We start from the raw sequence: 22028 nt of genomic DNA, 5'->3' as shown, positions 1-22028 counted from the left end.
AAAACATCCTTTACCAAAGCTGCCTGCTATTAAAATAATCAAGAATTTGTTTTTGATAGGTTTCGTAGATAACCAAACCTAATTAAGCATCTTAATTAATCTCTTCCCGTCGGTATTCTATTACCGAAAACCGAAAATATTGATTATCTTCCGTTTACCAGGGTCTCTTCTTGAACATCTATTAGTTGGCTAAAGTAGTATTCCATCTTTTACCACCTATAATACCTACTACAAAAAGGGATAAGATAACGATACTCTTTATCTTGCAACTTGAAAATAATTTTTAGAAAATAAGACCAATTGTAGTGTACGTACATTATTCAATTTGATTACTAGCTAAATAGGATTGGGTTAAGGAGGCGACATTTATTACCTTCTTCAGAGTACAGATGGAGCACTGTTCAAAATGCTATTGCTGTGGTTCTATTATGTCTTGTTATTTATATACCTATCCTGAGAGCCTTTTATATTAATGAAGAAACTATTGTTTCCAGAAAGGGGTCATATTTTATGGTGTCATAAACGTTTACTTAATGATTTTCATACGCATTGTGTTAATAGCATCAAAATAATCAACAGATTTACAAAAAAGAACCAACAATATTGAATCTAACTTAATATTTCGTTTAGAATCGTCAGTTCGAACCGGGAAACCCCCGTCGGAATAAATTTTCCACGACAATTGTCCCAGTCACCACACTTTATCTATCAGCAGGCCAGTCATAGTTGCCCAACTCAATCAAACCCGAACAACGGCGGTCCCCGATGCGCCCTACTCTCTTATTGAATACTGTTATCTAAATTGTGGTCCTTGATATCCCAACAAACATTAAATTAACTGCCGGGTTACTCTTGAGAGCAGATACGTATCATTTCATGCGTGCTGTGTAAAAGTTTCAGGTATGTAGGAACGTTACTGACTGTCAAGAAAAAGTTTTTGAGTTTTTTTTATTATATTCCTAGTTATACAATGAAATGTAGTTGGCAACGTCATTAAAATATGAATCGTCTAGTAGTTAGCATACTATCTAAGGTAAACAGACTTCGTATATGACAAGAAAGCCCACATTCGATTCCCGAGACCGTTAAAATGTTTGGAGAGTAACCCTACGGGTCACTGGCGAGAGAGATTGGAGGTTAAATTTCCCAATTAGTACTCTGAGGTGGAACGTTTTAATGCCAAATCACAAAATGTACGCTAATCCTCTTGTAGCAGTGTACTCTCTAATATGCTAATAGAACTTTCATTACGCTATTGGTGAAAATTCATATTTGAATTGGCGGATTTCAGCTGGTTGCCGGAATTATGGCAGCACAATGGGGGATTTGGTGGTAATGTTACAGCCTAATTAGTTTCTGTTGTTTTTTAGACGGGCGGGGTTTGAAATAATACCTGCGGATGATTACATTTTCATTTAGTATTCATATTTAAATTATCTCGGTAAGCTCTGAAAGTCTGTAAACGGATTTTATGAATCAGTAATTGTATGTTTAATAATACGAAAAAGTACATTGAATCCTCATTATTTATTATCTAGTCAGAGATACCATGGATCAGCAGAGAAGTAGATAGATATAATAAAAATATGATATAGATTTTATCTTTAAGACATTCAAATCTAGTAATGATAGAAGTACCTAATAAACTATTACCGGTAATATATTTTCGTAAAATACACAGGACTCTTTTGACGATGTCGGCTGTAGACAAAAAGCCATTCGAAACAAATCATCCTTTTAAACCAGACAGATATACTAAAGCCTCGAATTCACTAGGGCACAAGTTCTGAGACTGTTACAGAACATCTACGGTGCGTGTTCTCAGAACATTTTGGTAACATGTCGTGATACATGTTGCTTGTCCACACCAGCAGTCTCCGCCGACATGTCGCCCGAGGAAGTCGTGGCAGTTAGTGCTGCGTGCTAGAAGTCGCGCACGCGTCCACACTCTGCAACAGCGGTCGCTAGACAGAATGTCGCAGGAAGTTCTGTCTCGCGAGCCAAAACACGAAACCTGTTCTGCGACACGTAGATGTCGCTGTATAGTCGCGTGCGACGTCGCAGAACAGAGCGCGACGTCGCGGCGACACGTAGACGACATGTGCCTAGACAGGTTCTGCGACAATTTGTCGCCTAGTGAATACGAGGCTTAATACACGTCGTCGACTTTTACAGGGTGTTGAAATACCTACCTACGTCAAAAAATATAACTATGTATATGTCGCAGGCAATTTGTAAGATCTCGCCGTTTACATACGGCGTCATCAGTTTACAAAACAGCGAAGGTTTGTAAACTGACGACGCCGTATGTAAACGGCGAGATCATACAAAATGCCTGCGACATCACATACAATAATTTAAAACTTACAGCATTGCTATGTGTCTGGTCGGTCTTGAGCTCCTTGTGGTTGGAGAACTGCACGTAGACGGCGCGGCCGCGCAGCTGCGCCACGCAGCCGCCGAAGTACGCCACCATCGCCACCGCCGAGATCTCCTCCGCCATCTCCAGGAACGCCTGCATGCAGAACTTACATTAAACATTAGCGTTGAGGCCGGTCGGCAAGCACGGAGAAATTCGGACGTTGACCTTTGCAGATGCAATAAGCAATCTCTGCCGCCGGCCATCATGGTTGCTGTGCGAGCGTGAGGGCACTCTTACTGCCTATGTATTACACATAAAAATTTAATATAAATAGTAGGTAGGTACCTATTCTAATAATTATAATCAACTTGTAAGTGTCGTGTCTTATTTGCCTTTCATAATATTCTTACCGCGTCTAAAAGCATCTAACTTACGTGAATGTAATATCTGTCAGTAGATGTCCCTTAATTTAACATACGGCCAGATAACAATTTCGGCTTGTAATTTAATATCCATACAGGTGAAGATATACCTATAGTTTGTACACACATACAGGGGCATGATGGATACGACAGATACCGATACATATTGTGATGTAACAACATACATTGATCGACCCTTAGGTAGTTTTGTTGGCTGCCGCCGTACCCTCTAATTTGTGCCTAAACCTACTATTTTATGTAAAAGCGCTCGATACTCCCCATTAAGGGTTGAAGAACACTCTTCAACCCTTAATCCATTAAATGTATAAAAAACACAAAATGATAACACTATCATTTTGTGTTTTTTATACATTTAATGGATTGACTTTTCTACTTGAACCTTGATCGTAGTATGCCTATTAATTACCCACGAATAAAGCGTTTTTAGAAAGTATTTATTCATTTTTATAGGATAGAATCTCTGCACTTAGAATGATTACTGCGAGGTATGTGAAGCATGTGTATACGTAATTACGTAGGTACATATAATACGTCGACGATGTTGCGACGACGGGACAATTAATCGTCACTAGAAATATTTGGGTTCATGTTCATTTGATAACCGCCCGCACTGACCAGCAAACCGATTAATTGCTATTGCTATCGACCGCGCTCGCTAAATACATTCAAAAGCTTTAAGCCCTATTCGAAACACACTAATTATTTGCAACTAGCACATTAGCAGGTGTATTATACCGAGCCGGATCCGCGACCGCAGCTTCTGGTTTTGTCGTTTGAACACGGCTGACCGGAGAATACATATTGTATATGGTCGGTCCGGCCCGTTAGCAGAAAATTATTCCGTAGCCCGTCCCGATCACATCAATTTTGTGGAGCACTCTTTTAAGCTTAGTGAAGAGTGATAAAAGTAAACTAACAAAAGTGCGCCCGACGTCCAGGGCTGGTGTCATGTCAACGGTATTTCAATTTAATCACGAAAATAGCGTTCAGCCACCAATGTTTGTCCACCTCTCGACAGATGGCGCCTTTGAAACTCCTCTCGAAAGTCCGGCACTACGCGAGCTGCGATACTTTTGATCATCCACTCCAGTATTCAAACGAGCTCGTTGCACGTCGAGAGCCCGACATTGATTAGTATCAAGTGATGTGGGAAACAGATACGTCCGGGAACTCAAAAACATCATATATAAAATATATTTACGAGCTTTCAAATATGGAACCAGCATTCGTTTGTCAGTACGTTCCTTTACCACAATGGAAGTATTTGAATGAACATTTAAAATAATTGGAAAGTTTTCAAACTTTTCCGCCGCGAGCAGGTGAGCGCGCAAAATTCATGACAAAGCAAAATATAAATAAGCTGGAAGTCCCGCAGTTAGTAGAGAGGGATTCGACTTGTTTCTTCGTGGAAAAGAGATTGTTTTCCTTCACGGCGCGTTATATACCGCGGGAGATGTCATACAGGCTATTTATTAGACGGGATAACATTGTCTCGCCGGCCGCCTGCCCTCACCGTAATAGGTTTTTCCTTTTATTATTATTTTATTTCTTGGCTGTAAACTAACTCATTTTTAATTTGTCAGAGCAAGACCGTAAATTCGTAGCGGCACGTGCGGTGGTGGGCCCGATCCAGTAAAACTCGCGAGTTAAACTTGGTGCATGTCGCGCTTAAACTCGCTTTGGCAAAGTTTGCCGTCCTGTATGGCTTAATGATCCGGGACACATTTACGTTAGATCGATTTATTTAAGTCAACATTCAAGTAACTTTCATAAAATTCTTATTTCTGTTGAAAATTCCCTATTTTATGTAACTAAACTCGAGGGCCCTTCCCGCCTCAAATTGAAATTTATTTTCGACATGGAGCCCTCTTAATTTCCGCTAAATATGATTGTAGATGCAATCTCCATTTGGGTCAACTCGTAAGGACCCTCCAGTTGACATAAGGCTTCTGTATTCCGTATAAACCGTCAGCGTAATATGCACATTAATATATTTTCCGCAATTTAGATTTCTTAAAGAATGTAGATAAGCTACACTTGAATAAATCAGTCCGTATATTTACATATTTTATCAAGCTGGAAATACATAAGCTAACATAAGCTGGAAATGCGTGTGCTAGCGGGTACTAAGTACTAGGCTGGCATGAGTCCCAGGCAGTAGGTGGGTCGGACACAATGGCCGCGGCCTATTTGCCGAGGCCGCTTCGCCGCCCGCCCACTTGTTGTGCTTCCGTCGTGCCTCACTATTGTGCTAGAGATGCCCAGTTACACGGCCTACTATTTTTAAATAGTTTACAACGTATAACTAGGTTAAAACTAACGTGTTAACAATAATTCAGCACATATGTTTGTGTTTATGTTGATATCATCCGGGAACTATTCAGCGATGTAACAATCTAACACATCAGTTAAATGAGGAATGGCAGGTAGTAAACAGATTCGGCGTTATGAGCAGCTAATGCGCGCATTCATCAAATATAACGATACGAGTCCTTATTAGCGGCAGTAACATATCAGTTAATACATTAGACTGACTAATTATTGTACGTCACTAAGTGGGACCGGCCCAGTGGAGCTCGACTAATGCACCTTATCGCAATATTGTAGGAAACTACGCTGCCTGTTGTTTACAGTTCGAGGCACAATGAAAATATTGCTTTTAACTCGAAAACTCTTTCGTGAAGTGCCCTGAAAGCTAGTTTTATAGACTAGCCGCATTAGGTTTTTCGTCTCTACTACGGCTACTAAGTAGAAATTGGGTTTAGAGAATAATGTTTCGGCAGCTGTTTCGTTATTCGAATAAGAGGTGAAATTGTTTTCACATTAGCAAATAAGACAAAATAAGAGTAAGGGTATGGACAAAATGAAGAGCCCTTTTCAATATGTTAAAAAAGGATCGGCATGACAAGACATTCTTGGAATTGTTTTAAAATACAGCTGATCTGTACACAAGTGGAGAGGAATGGAATACTCAAATAAAATAAATATGAGGTATTTTGTACGTAACTATCTGAAATTATATGTACCTAAGTATAATGTTTTATATCCTAGGCATACTAGGTAACTAGGTTTGCCGCCTCACAAGAGTCGCAATGAGCATATGGCAATAACCATCAAGTCGTGGAGGAGGCTCATATCATTCAGTGGATTATCACGGGCTGTGCGTTTACGATTTAAGTAGGTAAGTAATCGCCTAAAGGCAGATTTTCTGATCCGTGGTCAACTTTAACCATTATTCAAATAACGTGACAAGCGTGACAGCTGGCCCTGTAGCATAGGTTGCTATTAAGACGTGACAAAAGTTCTCCGTCGCGCTCGCTCTTGAGGCTGCGCGATGTGAGTGAGCGCGATGCAAAACTCTTGTCACGTCTTAAATGCGCCCCGTACTAGCCCTTCTGGACGTAACACTGCTGGACGTAGACCTCTTCCAAAGCACGCCTCTTAATGCGATCTATATCTATCCGCGTCCAATCATAACCAGTTACCTTTCGCAAGTCGTCAAGCCATCTAGCCGAAGGGCGTTTGCCTGTACCTGTACGTTTGGTTGAGTTAACTACGGATCAAAAAACTGTCCCTAAAATTCTGGTAAGGGCTGAGGGTTACCTGATTCTTTCCCTTGAGCACGAGCACGTTGGTGACGCGGCCGAAGGGCAGGCCCAGCTGGATGATCTCCGCCTCGGTGGTCTCGTTGGGGATGTTCCGGATGTGGATGACGCGCGACGGCTTGCCCACATTCTGTTCTAGTTTCACCTGCGGACAAAAAAGAGTTTTGAATTCATGTATATGTGGTGGTAAGGTAAGTTGGTATTTTAAGGGAGTGGACATATCGAGGTTGATTTTTTTTCGTAGTGACACAATAAATAAATAAATAAATAAATATGTGGGGACACTTCACACACGGCCATCCGACCCCAAGCTAGGCAGAACCTGTGTTATGGGTATCGGACAGCTGATATATCTACACAAATACATAGATAGATAGATACTAAATATAAATATCAACAACCAAGACCCGAGTACAAATACCTGTGTTTAAACAAATATCTGCCCCAGCCGGGAATCGAACCCGGGACCTTCGGCATAGCAGTCAGGGTCACTAACCACTACGCCATTCAGCCGTCAATACACACTGAATATCTAAAAGACACGGGCAAAGATCCGTCTGTAAATAAATATAGCGCGGAGACATTATCAAGACAGCGTTTTGACCATCAAACTACCATATTACAATAAGCGCATGACATAAAGTCTTATCATAGTATCGTGTCTCCTTGCACCGAGTCTAGCTTTGATAGCTTAACACATCTATAGTGGGTATTATAATATTGGTAGACGACCACGTCGGTAAACTTTTATAAAAGCCAGTCGTGCGTAATAGCCTAGACTTGTAGTCAGGACTGTGACTCCGCAAGGCGAGCTAGACATTCGCTGGTCAATGGTTCAGTTAGTAACTCACAAGAAAAATCACAATACGACAGTGAAAACAATAGCATGCATTTTTGTGAGTATTTGTTTTATTACTTATTCAGCAGATTTTATATACATTAATAAGTTGTTTCATTAATCAGAAACCCTAATCTATCTAGACAGTACTTTAGCATACATTACATCCTGGATAGAATATCATAATATTGAATACGGTCATAAGCATAAGTGGATGGTGGTTCTGTTATAATCAATAGGCCAATAGTCAATAAAGCAGTGATTCCCAACCAACTTGCCGATTAATTGTTGAAACGGTATTTGATTTTCGGTAAATACTGAAATTAACAGGTAAATATTGCTAGGTATATGTCAATAAAATCTCTTTACCGATAGGAAAATTTGTAGCTAATATCGCTTTGCAAATATGGTAGTCGGAGCTACATATACCTATATCTAGTTGTGTGGTATTACCTACCACTGAATATGCATATTTTATTTCGTTTATTGATATTAATACGAATACGGATGTTAATATGTATTTTCTAATTAAAACCCTCTGTGTGTAATTATTTATTTAACATCATAGTAAACAGGATGTTTACAAAGGTCGAAATTATGGGGAAATTATTATGTATCACGAAAACTATTGAATGCCCAAAAAGTAAGAAAAGCTAATATTTAAAAAATCATGAGTCCCAATTTTTGCTGAAAAAACTATTAATTCAAGTAAAATTTTTGAAATGCAATAATTACACATTAATTATGACATCTTTCCGAATCTTTGTTCTTGGTCTAGTTACAAATAAAGACTATCTGGCTAAATCTATTTCAAGCAAACTGCCTAATTCATTCAGCATTTACAGACATCGCGGGGCACATCGCTAAACAGCCCCAAATTGATAGAGGCACTTAGCGAGCGGGCCTCGGCCCGTGCACAGAAGCTGCTGAAAGGAGTACGAATGCTCATTTCTAACACAAACAATTGACAGCATTGTTCCGCCGGTGCGCGGCTGTATAATTGAAAAGTCGATGTAGTATAATTGTCGAGGCTTATCGGGCCCAGCCCCAATGTGGGCTCCATTGTTCCCGCGGGAGCCTTTTCATTACAACTGCCCGATTTGAGAGCAACCAATACACTGTTGCCTCGCACAACAGTTCACTTGTAAAGCCCATCCTGAAAGGACCAATCGAATTGTTTTTATTTACGCGTAATTTGTGCACCCGATTGGAGATGCTGAAAAGGCATTTTGGAAACGGAATATTAAATATCTTGGAGCCTACAACGGGTGATCTGCATTGGAAACAAATCAGACCCGTTTTATAAATAAATACTGGCTCGCTTTTCCTATTCAAATCGTCGTAATTATTTGCACTTGTGATGTAAAGGGAATTCTGTGCCGTTTGTTTTTGTGCATTGTTCAGTGAATAAAACTTTATTGAAAAATTCGAGTAAAATGATTTAGTTTTTTTCAGCAGCACCCTTGCTTTTGTTTGCAAATGGTGCATGTACAAAGAGAAAATAAAGTTACGAACTACACACTGCATATCGGATCAATAAAATCAAACGGCGGAATCTGTAAAAGATGAGTGATAAAATATACCGTCCATAAGTTTGTCTCGACGACACCGAAAGAAGGTGAGAATGTTCCGAAGTGTTTTGTATTTCATCGGTGTCGGATACGGATCTTATTAAGGGTGACAATTCTGGAACAGTCGCTGCGGGGATCGGGAAGATACGAGTATATCCGACTTTGTAGTTAGTTCTGTCACAGATTTGGGGCCATATCGTGTGGTCGTGTATGGCGGATTCCCCGTGATCGTGATTCCACTGTATGTTCAACGATCATCTGTAAATTCTTGTAAGAGTTGGGGAAGCAACAGTGAATAAATAACAGTCTTATGTCTTATGCTACACATATCAGATACTGCCATTTACGAAATCGGAGTAGTTTGTTTCCCGTTGGCTAAAGATTATGTTATTTTACAATGAATAGTTGTTTTTATATATCATCATTTTAGTTATGACTGTAAAGACGTGCCAGAGTGCTTAAATTATACAATGAAAATTGACTAAAACGTATAGGGGAGGGTAGGGCCCTTTGTCGTGTAGAAGGTACTCTGAGCCATCTTTTCAAAATAGAAATGAGAGGAAATTCATTTTAAAACCATTATCAACGTTCGAAGTTCGTGTAGGTAGCAGGTACCAATGTCAAAAAGATATAAGATTGATGAGTTTGGAATGAAGTTGTCGAAAGAGTGATGGGTTCCCGCACTGCCGAAGCTACCATCAAAAGTTTTCCATTGTTGTTTGGTTTTCTTTTACAAAACAAATTCGCACGTTCTTTCGTTACCATAATTTTCAACTACATTATAATTTTATATAAAACAAAAGTAACCATTCTTAAACAGTTATAACATAAAAAAATACAAAAGAATAAATCTACAGATATTAATATTTTTATAAAGCTTTTGACTTTGTTCCTCTTCCATGTCTGTTTACTGTGTGTTATTATGATTTATGATAAATTAATAAAATCAAAGAAGCCTAAGCCTGCGGCTAAGATTTTCTTACATTGTGGTTGTCCTACTTTGATCTGAAGCTTACATCTTTATTTTTTTACAAGATAATATTTTATCATTAGAAGAGGAGACAAATCCGAAGAAATCTTGCCGAACAAATCGATTCCTGTGACAAAAAGCATCAAAGGAGCCGAGTTTCCATAAGCAAACAAATAACAAAAAATATTTTCGCAGACTGTACGAGTATGTAGCAAAAGGATAAATAAATCGGGGTAGAGGCGGCCATCGCGGCTGTATTCGATACTTCACCGTAGACAGGTACCTACAGCCGCCGAACGAAAACAACTGGCACGTGAAAGTACAAAGAATACCTGCCCCGAAGGACAATACTTTCGCTAGCTCAGAAAATCCGTGAGGAACTATTCTTACATGAGGCACTTAAATCATGCGCTCCGGCTCACATTTCGCCCATAAATATTAAATTTGGGCTCGGTCAACGGTATAGAAAAGAGATATCGTGTGAGTTTTTCCTGGAGGATTTTCCGGAATCGGTCAATTTTCCCGGTGATATCACCGGATGTGTTTATTGAAAGACTCTTTCGCAGTTGGCTGGCCCCGACGCGCTGCTGTCATTAATCGTGTCGATGATTCGAGCTCGAGCCGAGGGGGGTCGCTCTATTGTCGAAAAACTAAGTTTCGGAGTGGTTCTGCGCGAGCCATGAGCCTATCTCGTTGTATTAAACGTGCCGATTGCACGACAGCTTTCGTTCGTCCGCTTTTCGTCACTATAGAGTAACCCTCCAGGCGCTGCGACGTTCTAACCAACGTGTGACTGATATGACCCTATCCCGAATATTTATTGTTCAGCTACAATACTTACAGGGCTCCATCATTACAACGACATTTAATCCATTGTGTGTTGAATAGGTAAACATAAATTTACATTATTATAATTATTTTGGACTTTTTCTTTGGTAACTTTATATTTTTTACATCGAATTTATAAATGGAAATACGAGTAGAAAGAAAGAACTAGGTTTGTATGTAATTCTCCTGTAAAGCAGAATACAATGTTGGCGGGACGCGAGGGAGTCATAACTGGAGAAGTTGCTTGTGAACGCTAAACTACAATATAGTGCATTCTAAAATAATTTAGCGATTTAGCACAGCCATTACCGAAAACTTTCGAGGTGCAGTTATGCTTCTATGTACGACTGAGCGGAGTTTGCATACAGACGTATCAACACACTACACAATAAACTACTTTGATTTGGATACCGTGGGACTTAAAAGTCCAGATAAAATAAATAACATTTCGAGTTACTATAGGTTTTTAGCAATATTTTCCTTACGACTGTTATCCTCGAAGTGGCAAGCGAGCCACCCACTTTTAGCTATAGGCATATTAATTTGAACTCACTTGATAGGTCGCTGTTTTAACGAGTAAAATGCAATGGGTACCTACATAATTATCTATAATTTAGAATTTAGATGTGCTGGTTTCCTCACGATGTGTTCCTTCACCGTAAGAGTAGGTAGTATAACTGTCCTTTTATTATTAAGTATGATATTTATTACCTTGCATTTTTTTAAATGTTAATGTAAAACCTATTTTTTTATTGTTTGTCTAGTAACAGTGTCAGTAAACAGGGGCGCGGGCGGGCGCGTGGCAACTTTGTATGAGCAATTCTGGACTTGCAATAAATATTCGATCGAGCCGCCAATTAAAACTTTTACCGATTGCCGCCGCTCTCAGCGCAATAATACTCTTGAAATGTTGGCCGGAGCAGCTAGGCTTAGCTTCGACAATGTAAACGGCATACCACGTCAAGCCGAACCGACTTTTGCTACACTGAGACTCTGTATTGCTAACGGATTAGCTTGAATATTGCAAATAGTTATTCTGTATGAAGTTAAACTTCATAAATTGTATGAAATATACAATACGAAATATACAATTTAAGTTCTCTGCATCGAAAATCTGGAATGACCTTCCTCCTCCTTTAAAAACACTGAGTATGTCATTTGGTACTTTCAAATTAAAGTTGAAAAATATACTAATTTTAAAACAAATAGAGACCTCAAAAACAATATATACAACCATAAAAAAATAAAAAGAAAAACTGATATCGAAACATATATATATATATATATATTTATATTAGATATAGTATTAGTATATTATATTAGTATAGTATATTAGTATAAATATAGTATATAAATTTAATTTTAAGTTTAATGTTTGAACATTATCATAATATTATAATTGTATTTGTTAAAGAGTGCAACATTAGGTTTACTAATAAGGTAATTGTACCTATATAAAATATTTATTAAACACGGAGCAGACTGGAAATCAGCGTTGTTCAGACGGATGTCTGACAACATGGCTGAGTCTGTTGCCATTTGCCTCAGATACATTATGTGTAGAAATAGTTACTAAGGTGTTACTCTATTAAAAGAATTAGATTATGTTAAATTGTAAGGTAAGGTTTAAGTACATCTTTAAAGTGTAAAACTTCGTCTGTGGCAATAAAGATTATTTTCTTTCTTTCTTTCTTTCAATACATATTATTTGGGTAAAGTCTAGCTAACGATACCCTATCGATAGCAAAAGAAGTAAGCTACATTATAAAACCAAAGTTTCGTATTTCTATAACATACAAAGTAAAAAGTAACTTTCTTACACCATATCTAATTACACGTCTCGAAGCGAACAATATTGATAAGTTGGTACGCTCGCGTCCATAATCGCTTATCATTAACTAAGGAAGGCAGGAAACTTTTAATAAAGCCCGTACTCGCGCTATGTTACTTACCTTCCACTTTATCGTCCACAAACTTGCTCATTAAAATGTATCTACAATACAACATAACAATGAAAATATTATGTAGATAGATTTAGTGAAAACTTAAAATAAAAATATGAAATGCTCGCAGCGCGATTTATTTTACGGCAAAAGTTTCAAGACCTAAGTATTTTCAAACGTATAAAAATAACTATGTAATTAACTCAATTTCTCTTCAGTGTTTTAAGAGAATGCAAGACTCTAGTGAAAGATAATGAGTTTCTAAACAGCGTTTTAATTAAACACGTCCATAACTTGATTTACTAGCACCTAAGCACTGGGACCAATTTAATGGCAAACCATATATCACTTATTTTGTAGTTTTTTGTTTGTATAGGTGGACGTGAGCGCGGGTAGTAGGAAATCGTAAAATAAGATAGCCAAATGGTTTTAGTACCCCTAAAACTAGCAGTAAACCGAGAAGAGCCCATGCAATGAATATCTTTATGACGTCATTTAATTGATTACTGAATTTTGTGAGTCCATCGATGTTTGGCCGTGGTCGCGTCATTATACTACTTTATTACTACACCGTTATTAGGATCGTTTGAATGGGCTCGAAATTTTACAAATATGTAGTTTCAAACTGATGCTTTATACTTTTATGAGTAAATGGTTTACGTAAAAATGATTAATTAATTAATGATAATTATGAGACCTACATAATTATCAATAGAAGTTAGTTAGACCTTCATAAAAAAATAGCCGTAGACATTGTCATGTTTTTTAATTATATCTACCTAATGAAGTCAAAACACCCGAAAAAAACAGCCGTAACCTGTAACACTAAAAAACTCAATGTCCGTTTTGTCGTGCCAACAGCACGCGTAAATATGTATTTCATTTAGCGAGTAAAGGTAGCCGAGATAAAGTCGAAGTTGTACAGGTAATAATACATAATCGTAAAAACCAAGTGGTGCTAAAAACGGACCGGGGAACCCTCCAACATTACCTCTGATTTGATTGATCTCCACACAAGGCGCCTTCCCACTTGGCCTCCTCAGTGGGCCCAGTCAATGAATGGGTAGCATACTAGACTATCAGTTAATTATTTATGAGTTAGCTTTTTTCCTTGCCTACTATGTTCTACAAGTCTGCATCATAATGTAGGTGTATTTTATAAGTATTATATATTAAGTATCTTAAAATACTTACAGATACAAGTGGAACTTTTACATAGCACATGATGTATTCATCTATTCATACTACAATTTTACACGTTTGTTGTATGAGTGCATCATTGCAGCTGCCTAACAGTTTAAATAAACTCTACAGTAACTAAAAGTATTGAAGTATCCTCACAATTTCACACTGTGCCCGTACAAAGGCAGGTACGGACTCGGTCATTTTTAGTGGGCACGTCAAGAAAATGGAAGAAAAACGGGGAACATAATTAATTACTTTATTTGGACATTAATGAGCCAGTGGGGCGCGACGAGGGTCCATTGGTGTGTTTTTCACTCGAGCGCTTCCTTCATGTCTGTTATTGCTGTCAGCTGAGAGGCGTCCGTTGTTTTTCACGGTGCCTAATCGACTGCTAATATATTTAAGAGACGTTGGAACAGTTTGAACTGTTTTTAGTTATTTATTTAAAATACTTGGATGAGGTTGCGTTGAGAATGAGGAAAGGAAGACCTTTCGTAAAAAATTATAGGTATAACAAATCATTATTATTTTTATAAATTTAATTATATTATAACACTAAAGTACCTATTAGAAAACACGTGACTTTTTAAAAAAAATAGGATAATGACTAATCAAAGTTGCGAATTATCATAAATTCTCCATAGACTAATAATTTTATTTAGTAGTCACGTAACATAATGTAACAAACTTACCTGTAAATAACTTACAAACTATCATATCAAATTTGTTGAAAGTTTCAGTGGAAGGGTTTTAAAAGTTATATTACCTTGAATGAAAAATAGCACTCTCGGGACAGCAGGATAATGAGGATTGGACCAACTGATACATAACTCGATGAAGTCGAAATTTTACTTATAATAAATGAAAAGAGAATTTTAAGCAAACAACCACTAATAATTTTAAAAATAGAAAATAAAAAGCAAGTTTTCCTTATTTAATGCTATAAAATACCTATACAAAGCAGCGGTGTAGCTATTTAATTATTAATTAAGGGCGGGTTCATAACTCGATTACTGCGGGTATAAAGAATTCCCGAGTATTTCCAACAGCCGCCGGCGTGGAGCCTTCGGAGAGTTACTACAGTTCCTAGCCCTCCTTATATTGCTACAAACAAAACGTTTTTGTTCCCTCCAAGATTACAATTTACCGAGAAACATGTGGGATTATTTGGATGTAGTAACTTTAGTAACAATATGATGTCTTTTTCAGACTTCCCTACAACGTTATATACTTGAGTATTTACTATTTATTAAAATACTATTTTCAAATGTGTACATATTTTTAAAGCTATATATTTAATTGAAAATAGAACCATGAATACGAGATTACAACCTCCATATTCAGTAGAAAATTCTATGAAACTAATTAATTAGCGAAAATACAGCTTCTTTCAGGTACTTTTATGTAATGAAATATTTAGGGGATAAAATATGAGATGAATAACATAACTAATTATACGTTTCAGAAACCACAGTTCATTATCGAAATTAAATTACGGCTTCATTGAATATCAACGTTTCTGAAAGCTACGAAATAAGAACAATTATGAAGGACCCATTCAAGATACACTCATTAATTACGATCTGTCAAGTAAAAATATTCCTCTTATATGGCGGAATTTTTTCCTCGTTTTTTCTCCTTAAAAGCGTTGTGACATAATGACCGGTGACAGCGGGGAATATACCGCTCGAGGCGAAGAATAAGAAAATGTCCCGCGCCCGAGTCAAAAAGCTCGGTTTCTATTTAATTTATGTAAATGACTCCCGCTGAACTGGCCGAATAGTACGCCTTGATTGTTTTTTTATAAGTTAAATTAAGTCGCGGCGAAGTTTCAATAATAAACAGGGTTTAGAACCGCATCCATTTTTTGTCTCAGCAACGTAAAATGAAATCTTTACAAAAGATTTAATATATAAAAAATATATATCATCAGTTTGCAACAAGCACAATCCTCGGTAGCGTCCGATCACCGAGAAGCCCGCTGTCGCTTGGGCGGGGCGCTGCGGGGGCGCTGCGGGGGCGCTAAATACTTCCACCTCGAGGCGCCTCCAAGAGCCAGGAGTCCATACCGCAGCAAGTACAGTACACAAGTTTTAATGAATGATGCAATCCATTTAGCTGGTGCTACCGGCGCCCACTGCGGGCGGCAGCGGGTCAGGCAAACAAAACTGTCGTGTTTGCTCTGCGCCAAACAAAGTGTGCATGTAAAGCGTTGCCCGTATTTATGTAAACCGAGTCCGGAACTCGGAAAAGAACGAAAACACTGGCCGGTTTGCATTAAATTTGTTTTTATTTTTTAATATTTATTTTGCCTGCTCTCAATTTGAATAATGTACTAACCGGAGGAGCGAAGTTGTCCATTACTCGTACGTAGTAACTTAAGGCTAAATAAAAATAAATATCATTTGGTATGAAGTTGCAATACGGTATCGCTTTAACGGGGATTTAACACGCTGTTGGGAAGTTCTTAACATGTGTTTAAATAGTAGACAAAAGTTATCATAAGAGAATAAAAAACATTTCTCATGTACAATGACGTCCAATATCAAGAAAACTAATTCATTTATTTATTGAGTTTATTACAAAAATCTTAAATAGGTACTAAAGATAGCCAAACTACATGCTACAGGGTAGTTTATTGGCGGTAACTGCTCTCAAATTCAATTATTATGTTTAGAACTGTTAGAATGGACTGTTTAGGTTAACATTAAAAGTATATACCCGTTCTTTGAAGAAATGAAAACTTTATCGGCCATAATGTAAAATATAACTTACCACCAGTGTTATTGGAATCTATTATTCAATAACACACCACACGTTTCCACATTCTAATTCAATAAATTCTCGCAACAGGGAGGAATGGTCGCAAACCGGAGAGATACATAATGCGCCGAGCTTATTTTACTGTTATTTGTATTACAATAATAAAATGATGTTAAAGATACGAGTCGCAATATTAAACCATGCAGACTACTAAAGTAAATGGAAGTCTAGGACATATTTTCTTTTTACAAACAATAAGAACGTTCTCGCAATTTATCTTTTGTTTGAGCAGTGAGTAATATACATAAGAACACTCAAGTTTTTACTCGCCAGTGTGAAAAGTAACGGTTTTTCCTATTTTAAAGCTCCGACCAAAAAATAGGAGTTTTATATTTTTATCGTACGTGTTGGTCTATCTGTGTATGCGTTATCCGTAGATTCAACCGAATAGGGTTTTTCAAATATAATATTATTTTGTTTGCTAGTTGACCGAGAGAGATTAATGTTTAGTTTATTTCAGAATGTCTAATGCCAAACTTGAAAACCTTACCTATGCTTTATTTCTTAGATATGTATGAAAACGAGGTAATTTCAACGTTACAGTGCGCATCGGGTTCGATAGGTTCCGTATCACGAGGCTAAGGGAGATTAATAATAATTTGCGTGCAAAGTCTCCCTGGAGGGCCCTTTACGGCGCGCGCTGGCTTTCCAGACCCTTTTATTTTAATACTTATTTCGGTTTCTCGATTTCGTGGATTTATCGTTTTCGCTTAATTACGCAAAACGGCGGAGAAAGAATGGTTAATGCGATTTAGATTATCCATTTTGAATGGAGACATTGTACCGTGAAAATAATTAAAGGTGTACGATTGTCCGGCGCCTCCCGAAGTGTCGGCCGGGTCGCGTCACGCGCTTTGTGCTCGGTTGTTTCGGGCCTTTGATGAGATCAAAAACGCTGCCTTTCATATGGATCCTTTTGTCTTGTAAAGAATGTGTTGGTACCTTTTTGGCGGCGGAGTCCTGGTTGTTGTTGTCGGCGTGGTGCGGGGCGGCCGGAGCCATCACGGTCACGCCGCTCTGCGACAGAAGCTCGTCTGAGCCCCTCTGAAACAACACAAATAAACAAATTAAACTCAAATTTAGGGAAAATAAAACCTTTTGTTAAAGATATAAATGCCTCATTGTAAGATTAAATATCCGTAGCCACCCCCGCATAAAACAAAATCGGATACTTCCGCGGAACAAATTGGTGCGCGCGCTCCGCCGCTGTTTGCACGGCGCTACTAGCACTGCACGCGGGGTTCCAGACAATCATTATATTGCTACAAAAGCGAACTTATTGCAGATACAGCGCTACCATTAGAGAAGGGTCCGCGGATGACGGAAAAGGGTGATCAATCAAGGCAAGCTAATGCTTTAATAAAATAAGTATTTTCGTTAGCCGAAAGCCGAAGTTTCCATTGAAACACTGACACCTAATTTTGTTTATGCAACGTCACACGAAAAAGACAAAGACGTTGTAATATACGGAGAAAGAAAACGAAACACGTCAGCCCTTCATCCTGTGAATCAATCTCAATTTGAAACGGCGAGATGACAGGCCTTAGCTGTTAGTCGCACCGGCGCGTGGTATAAATCACGGTTGCTATGTAATATAGCAAAATGTACAAATGACTCCAGTGAGTAGATACGAGGCGGCGTGACCTGGCTCCGTGTATCTGGCACCTGACGCACGCGCCGCGACCTCATATTATGGTCGCTCGCTCGCGATGTAACCACGCAATAATGAACCTGCCTGCGATATGTGGTGGCTAGAGCTGTGCAGAAAGTAGATTGTCATTCCGAGAGAGTATATGTCACTGGCCGGTGAGTGTGATGCTATAGCAGCTACCCTGGAAGTATTCTGCGAATGGCCAACTTTACATCATAAAGATTTTACCTCATGGTATTGCTGTTTACAAATAATTCCTTATGTAATATTATATTCCTTTTTCTAAGTGCAGAGTTGTGGAGATGGTTCGTGCATTTACTTATACCATTTATATTGTATGTTCTAGACCTCATTTCAGCATAATATTACACAGTTTTATAGCTGAAACTACTATAACACTGTAACGACCCGAAAGCGGTTCATATTTTACTGTGACTACTGCATAATAAGATACCCAACATTGCATTATTCCGTAATAAAAAGCAGATTACGCTAACAGCGGGAATCCCATTTTTCGGTATGAGACTTTCATTTTAGAAAAGAATAGTACGCCCTTAAATAAAGGTCTTCCCGAGTATCGTTCCTTGGAGTAATTTCGTAAAGCGCATGTAATAATTGCCTGAAATTAAATAACATTTTTCACAACAAAGAAAAGGGGATGGAAATTGTGTTGCAAAGAGAGGATTGTGATGGACGAGTAGGGGCACTGTCTTTCATTACATTTATATGGAGTATTATTTGCATCTTCATACAGAATGTTGCACATGCAATGTACCGACTGATTTACATGTTTGTATTCGATAACAACATGCGAGTCCTGACGTGGTTGAATATACAAATTTTAATCGATTTGTGGTTATTAATTTCAACATGTTATTAATTCCGATGGCTTGTTAAATTCCAGTTTTCAATTGGAATAAGAGCAGGATAGTATGGGAGGATAATTATTAACTTCCATCATGTTATTATTACTAGCTTTTCTCGCGAGCTTCGTCTCGCCGCAAGAACTTTTCATGAAAGAATGCTTTCAATATTTTTTAAAATTGGTCCAGCAATTTTTGAACTTTTGTTACAAACGTACTTACATACAAACCTCTTTATTTATTTATTTATTCAAAATGGAACACCAGCAGCTTAAACAACTTACATTAATAAATCATTTCTTAAAATTATAATTTTGTTGTAATATGTATTAAGTGTAATATTTTGTTTGTTGGTACATAATTCGAAATATACCTTCGTTAAGTTATTATAATGTATTACTTGAATGTAGATGGTTCAATAAATCGTGTAGGTATACTTTAGGTACGTTTCCTTTACGTCGTTATCGGAAGAATTGATAACACACAACAAAGCCTATCTCGGATCAACAAAGAGGAACGGGTTCGAACAAAATCAATTTCGTATATTGGCTATCCAAGCCGTATTTGATTTAGGTCCGATAGAAAACTGAGGATTCATTCCCCATCAGGATATATTCAAACGTCTCTACAATATGTCATTTGAATGAGTGCCATCCGAAGCCCATCATATCGGAATCTCGGAAGTAAAATATACATAAAGGGATCAGTTTACTTAGATCGCGCGGCGAATTCGAAAACCTTTTTGAAGAGTGTCGAATTATTAGTTTACGTGGTGAAAGGGGAAATACCTACTGTATTTCAGTAGTGTTGGTGTAACTAAAAAAATCAAGAATTTTGTGATTTGCATATTAATTTGAATATGAATTAATTTAATTAAATACCTAGATTTTTACTAATTTACATTATGCAATGAAATAATCATTTCATTACATTTTCATACTTTCAATACAGTTTGTGTAATTTAGTAATTGCGGTTAGTGTAAATTAAGTTGCCGGATCTAATTAAATACCTCGTTAAATGAATTTAAATATCAATTTTCCCACTGAGAGTTGTCAGTCAAGCCGATTCGCTTATCGCGTTACCGTCGCCATGACAGTTGCGATATAACGTGATTCAGTAAAATCACTTCGTAACCCGTAAAGTGTAATTTTGTCGAGGGGCACCGGGCCTGTGAGGGCACGGGGCCGGCTCCCGAATAAATCGCAAAAACAATGTTACTGCGGTCCAATAGAAAAGAAAGAAGTGGGAAGAGAGACCGTTTACGATGAGAATGAAAGATCGCTTTGGCATTTATGACGTCATTGTTCTCCGCCGGCCGGTCTAATATGAAAACGAATATAACACTGTAGCGTACATATAAAAGCTAGCTTTTAATGAATTTTAGTGCTGTCTCACAGACCTGCATTTTGATTCCAAACGGCTCAACGGGTACTTAAATAGCATTGTGTTTTTATTTTAATTTAATAACCCCACATTGCGCGTAAAATGTTTTATGTCAGATAATATACTTTTCATTAGTCACGTGTTACTCTCACAATTTTATATTATTTTTTATGATCTCAAGAAACTCGACGCGGATTGGATCGTTAACAAAATGGATTTCAGAAACAGGGCTACATACAAATGGGTGGGTTATTATTTTATAGCCGTGTGGATTTAAAAGCTTTATGCCCTCAAGCTCAATCTGTTCTTTTTACAGGAAACTTTGATTCTGTGGCTAACGATCTTTTCAAATTGTTTCAAGTAGTAATCAAAGAAAAATACTTAAAAAGCGAAAAGGTCTGTTCTGCCAAAGTCTATGTACAATGTTATTAAGCTGCTAACACCGAACTGCAATCTCAAAGAGTATAAAACATCAATAGAAAAGTCCTTCAACAGTTAAAAAAGGTACAAGACTTTTAAAGTAATTGCTGTAGTATTTCCAGTGAATTCCTGTCACAATCTCATAGTGGAGGCTCGCTTTGAGTAGAAACTAATATTGCAAATGGGAGAGCAAAACAAAGCGGTTAATTATCGTGATGCCTCAATAGGAGAGATCACGGTGAGATTGCGTCCCTACAAAGGTATTTGAGATATTCATGTCCCATTGAGCGCGCGTGTACATCTTGTCTGCACATATGTAGCATTCCACTATGTATTCATTTAGACGTATGTTACATGCACTGTTACTCTATTCAAATTGCATGGAAATCGTCCATGAATGGGTATTAATGTGATATGTGATAGCAGAGCCGACAGATTAGATCTTTATGTAGTTTCGTATAGTGCTATTTTTTAAAACGATTCAATGGATGTCCACTGCTGTTATTTTAGTTGTATATTTACGTATACATACGTGGATGCCAAATTGATTGTTTAGCCTGCCTCGAGCGCCTTCGACTTTCGGCTGCGTTGTCAGTACTAACGATCTCGATGATATTTGTGGAGTGAGGCGCCGACTCCCCTCTAATTAATAGCCCCAATTTGTTCTCCGCTTATGGCGCGCATTTGTCAAGCACCCGCCTCAGCGGATGATTTCCGCACAACGTCATAATCGATATTCGGAAGTATCGATTACCGGCTAGACTCTTTACAGAATGTCCGGAATTAAGACCTCGCCGGGTCATTAATAAACCTTAACGACCTCTGTTTACTGCAAATTCGTGGAGCAATTCCACTGATTATATTTAAGTTGAACGAGTTCGTATTGTAGCTTAAGATGCCCGAAAGTTGGTGAAACTTTTAAAGTAAGTAGGAGACAGCTAAAGTTAAGAATTCTCATCACAAGTAAGAAGCAAACCTCTTAGCCCCAGAACAATATCAGAGGACATTACTCGCTGTCACAAGTCTAGTTTATAGGGAAGGGAAAGCAGGAGAGTTTCTGGGAACAAAGTTAAAGTAGAGACTGCTTACTTTCGTAATGAATAGAGACGTTAGGCGTTAACCGCCAGTCGAGCTCAACTCCC

At 37.9% G+C, this 22028-nt stretch overlaps 1 protein-coding gene across 14 annotated transcripts in view; it reads right to left on the bottom strand.

The window, feature by feature from the left end:
* The window catches only part of LOC105394091 (polypyrimidine tract-binding protein 1), a 331428-nt gene that overhangs the window by 30384 nt on the left and 279016 nt on the right, over positions 1–22028 (bottom strand). For 11 of the 14 annotated variants that reach the window (XM_038105572.2, XM_038105575.2, XM_038105578.2 and 8 more), the window contains 3 exons: positions 17511–17612; positions 6409–6555; positions 2369–2527 (listed from right to left, as the gene is read on the bottom strand). In XM_038105572.2, coding sequence (XP_037961500.2) covers positions 2369–2527; positions 6409–6555; positions 17511–17612 — 408 coding nt within the window. The remainder of the gene's footprint in view (positions 1–2368; positions 2528–6408; positions 6556–17510; positions 17613–22028) is intronic. The other 3 variants (XM_038105569.2, XM_038105573.2, XM_038105574.2) reach the window with 1 other exon arrangement.

The sequence above is a fragment of the Plutella xylostella genome, chromosome 22 (assembly GCF_932276165.1).
Source record: "Plutella xylostella chromosome 22, ilPluXylo3.1, whole genome shotgun sequence".
NCBI classification, from domain to species: domain Eukaryota; kingdom Metazoa; phylum Arthropoda; class Insecta; order Lepidoptera; family Plutellidae; genus Plutella; species Plutella xylostella.
The sequence above is the reverse complement of the archived record's forward strand: the minus strand, read 5'-3'. Positions and strand labels throughout refer to the sequence as shown.